The sequence below is a fragment of the Papilio polytes genome, unplaced genomic scaffold (genome assembly GCF_000836215.1).
Source record: "Papilio polytes unplaced genomic scaffold, Ppol_1.0 DF823823.1, whole genome shotgun sequence".
NCBI classification, from domain to species: domain Eukaryota; kingdom Metazoa; phylum Arthropoda; class Insecta; order Lepidoptera; family Papilionidae; genus Papilio; species Papilio polytes.
Window position 1 is genome coordinate 1,652,769 of NW_013525381.1, and position 2,667 is coordinate 1,655,435.

A 2,667-nucleotide genomic window follows, 5' to 3' on the forward strand; every position below is an offset into this window, starting at 1 on the left:
TACAATCAAACAAACACAGTTAACTTCTATATAGTATAGAAGTTGTTTTGTTTTGTTTGCACGACAAAAACGTTGAAGATACAAAACTCGTTCCTTAAAAATCAGATTTTTTTAATTAAAATAAAAAAAAATGTTTAAGTGTAACCTTTACTATGTTTACTAATAGGGAGAAATAGTAAAGAAAATGGAAACGATATTTTTACATATTGTCCTTCCTAATTTTGTTTTCTAACTTGAATATTATCAGTTTTATAAATACTAATTAGAATATCCTCGAATAAAAATACTAAGAGGTAATGAATGTATGCTAAGTATGTGACAATTGTAGGTGGCATCATTCCACAACACGTTGGGCGAGCGCATGATCCCGTCGACGCGGCCGATGATGCTGCAGGCGGCGCTGGAGCTGGCCGCGCTGGTGCAGGACCACCGGCCCGTCTACTGGCAGGACACGGACCAACTCGCCGACTATACAGACAAACTGAAAAACATGGTTCTCAAACTGGAGACGCAGGTAAAATGCTACAAAAGTAGCAAATACTAACCTTTGCTCACGACTTCATGCACGTGAAATTAAAAAATATATAGCCTAGGTTACTCAACAATAAATTATATTCTTTCCTCTTAATAATATTAGTATAGATATAGATTAGTATGTTGTAGCTTTTGTATTTCGCGAAGTATCGAAATTCTTTATTTGTAAGCCAGTAAATTGTTTCAGAACTCATACTTGACGAGTCAGCACATAGCGATCAGGAACATTGTGGAGAAGCTGTTTGACACCGAGCTGCTTGTCAAGCAAGCTGACTGGAAGAAGAGCATCAAACTTATCAGAGATATCATTGAAAAGGTATGCGATATCATTAAAATGTATATAATTGTGATCAAAATATTGGTAGAGTATATTTGCTATTAATTTTACGCAGGCGTTTTTTAAATTTAAGTGTGTAACGTTGCAGGTGGAGAGTGAGGGCTACAAGAACAGCGAGCAGTGGCGGGCGCACTGGGACTGGCAGCTGTGCAAGGCGCTGGAGTGCCAGTACATCAACACCCTGCTGTCGCTGCACACGCACTTCCCACAAGTCAGGGTCGATCTCGTCTTACGGTATGTTGATGTATCTATATCTTTACTAATATAATAAAGCGTAAACACACACTATGTTAAGTGGGATGTCAGCAATCACAGAATATTTTTTTTAGTAAAATGTTAATAAACGAAGCAAGACTACCATGGTAACTGTTAGCCTATGTCGACAGCCCGTGTTTTCATTTGTGCATTTAAATTTTGACATTTGCAATTGAAAGTTTTACGAAATGTAAACAATGAAATACAGTTTTTATAATGTCATGCGGATGAAACCGCACGGGAACAGGTAGTAGTACATATACACATAAACATACACGCTGCTTCTGTTTTATGCAAAAACTTGTCTTAGTGAGGTATATATTTGTTGCAGTGGTCGCATGGTGGTGTCGCAGCCGGGGCTGGAGGAGCTGCGCGTGCAGCACTACCACCAGCTGCGCCGCCTCGTCTCCCTGCCCAACAACTTTGTCGGACTCAGCACCGCACTCGATACTAAACAAACCATATTTGCTTCTATCGTTGACAAGTAAGTAAAAAAGACTAACCGATTCGATTGAACACAATGATATAAACAAAAACACTTTTGTATCTTATTTTTTTTTTGATAACATGTTCATCTTAGTGTGGTTGACTATGGCCTAGTCACTGCTAACCTAGGGTAGAATCCGAGCCCATCTGCAAGGACATAGAGCTGGTGATGATACTTATCTTAAGTTATTACCACTTTAGGACTAAAAGTTAAAATATTGTTTTGAAAAGTTATTTACTAAGTTTTACATCAAAATGCAATAAATTATTAATAAAACATTTTGTCTAGTGTGTAAAGGAATAAGTAGTATTTTTAATTTTGACATGTGAAGATTTTATATTCTAAGAAGATGACAAGATATATGCATTTATGTAATGTTCTATGTATTTGCCATCCAGGCGAAGCTGAGGCTGATTTTGTTTCCCAGACACAGCTGGTTGGGCAACAAGGCGGTGTCGCAGCTGGAGGCGGCGCTGGGCGCGCTGCGGGCGCGCTGCGCGGGCTGGGCGCGGCGCCTGGCGCTGGGCTGCGCGCCCGACCTGGCCGCGCTGTGCGCCGCGCTGCGCCTGCCGCACCACTGGGAGACCAACTTCAAAGCCTGCAAGGCCTACGGGCAGGACGTCGCCAAGATGACTTTGTAACTATTGCTGCTATTTTTATAAACCGAAATATTGCAAGTAAAATAAAAATGTTTAGCAGTTTTGTGGAGAATGTTAAGATAGATATTACTTTGGCGTCTTCAAATGATGATTTAGGCTAATATGGATTTAAAGTAGTTTTTTCCACTGTTTAGAGGATTTTCGGATAGCATTATTTAAAAACTTTTTTATTTTATTAAAAAAAGGATATTTTTATGTATAAGGGAAACATAACAGATTTTTATTGGCCGATAGTTTAATAGGGTATCTCACCCTTTTAGAAACGAGTACAATTCATTATCAATTTCTCTATCATACTGTTTTAGTAATCTTTCGTTATTTTTCTTTTATAACACTCGAATAGCGAGGATGAGAAGATATCATGGATAACGGTGTGCACGGCAACGCTGCGGCGC

At 39.2% G+C, this 2,667-nt stretch overlaps 1 protein-coding gene across 1 annotated transcript in view; it reads left to right on the plus strand.

The window, feature by feature from the left end:
• LOC106103344 (cytoplasmic dynein 2 heavy chain 1-like) overlaps positions 1–2,667 on the plus strand; it is a 10,240-nt gene that overhangs the window by 5,074 nt on the left and 2,499 nt on the right. The window contains exons 13-19 of the mRNA XM_013283083.1: positions 20–33; positions 329–514; positions 722–850; positions 960–1,105; positions 1,458–1,610; positions 2,041–2,250; positions 2,616–2,665. Coding sequence (XP_013138537.1) covers positions 20–33; positions 329–514; positions 722–850; positions 960–1,105; positions 1,458–1,610; positions 2,041–2,250; positions 2,616–2,665 — 888 coding nt within the window. The remainder of the gene's footprint in view (positions 1–19; positions 34–328; positions 515–721; positions 851–959; positions 1,106–1,457; positions 1,611–2,040; positions 2,251–2,615; positions 2,666–2,667) is intronic.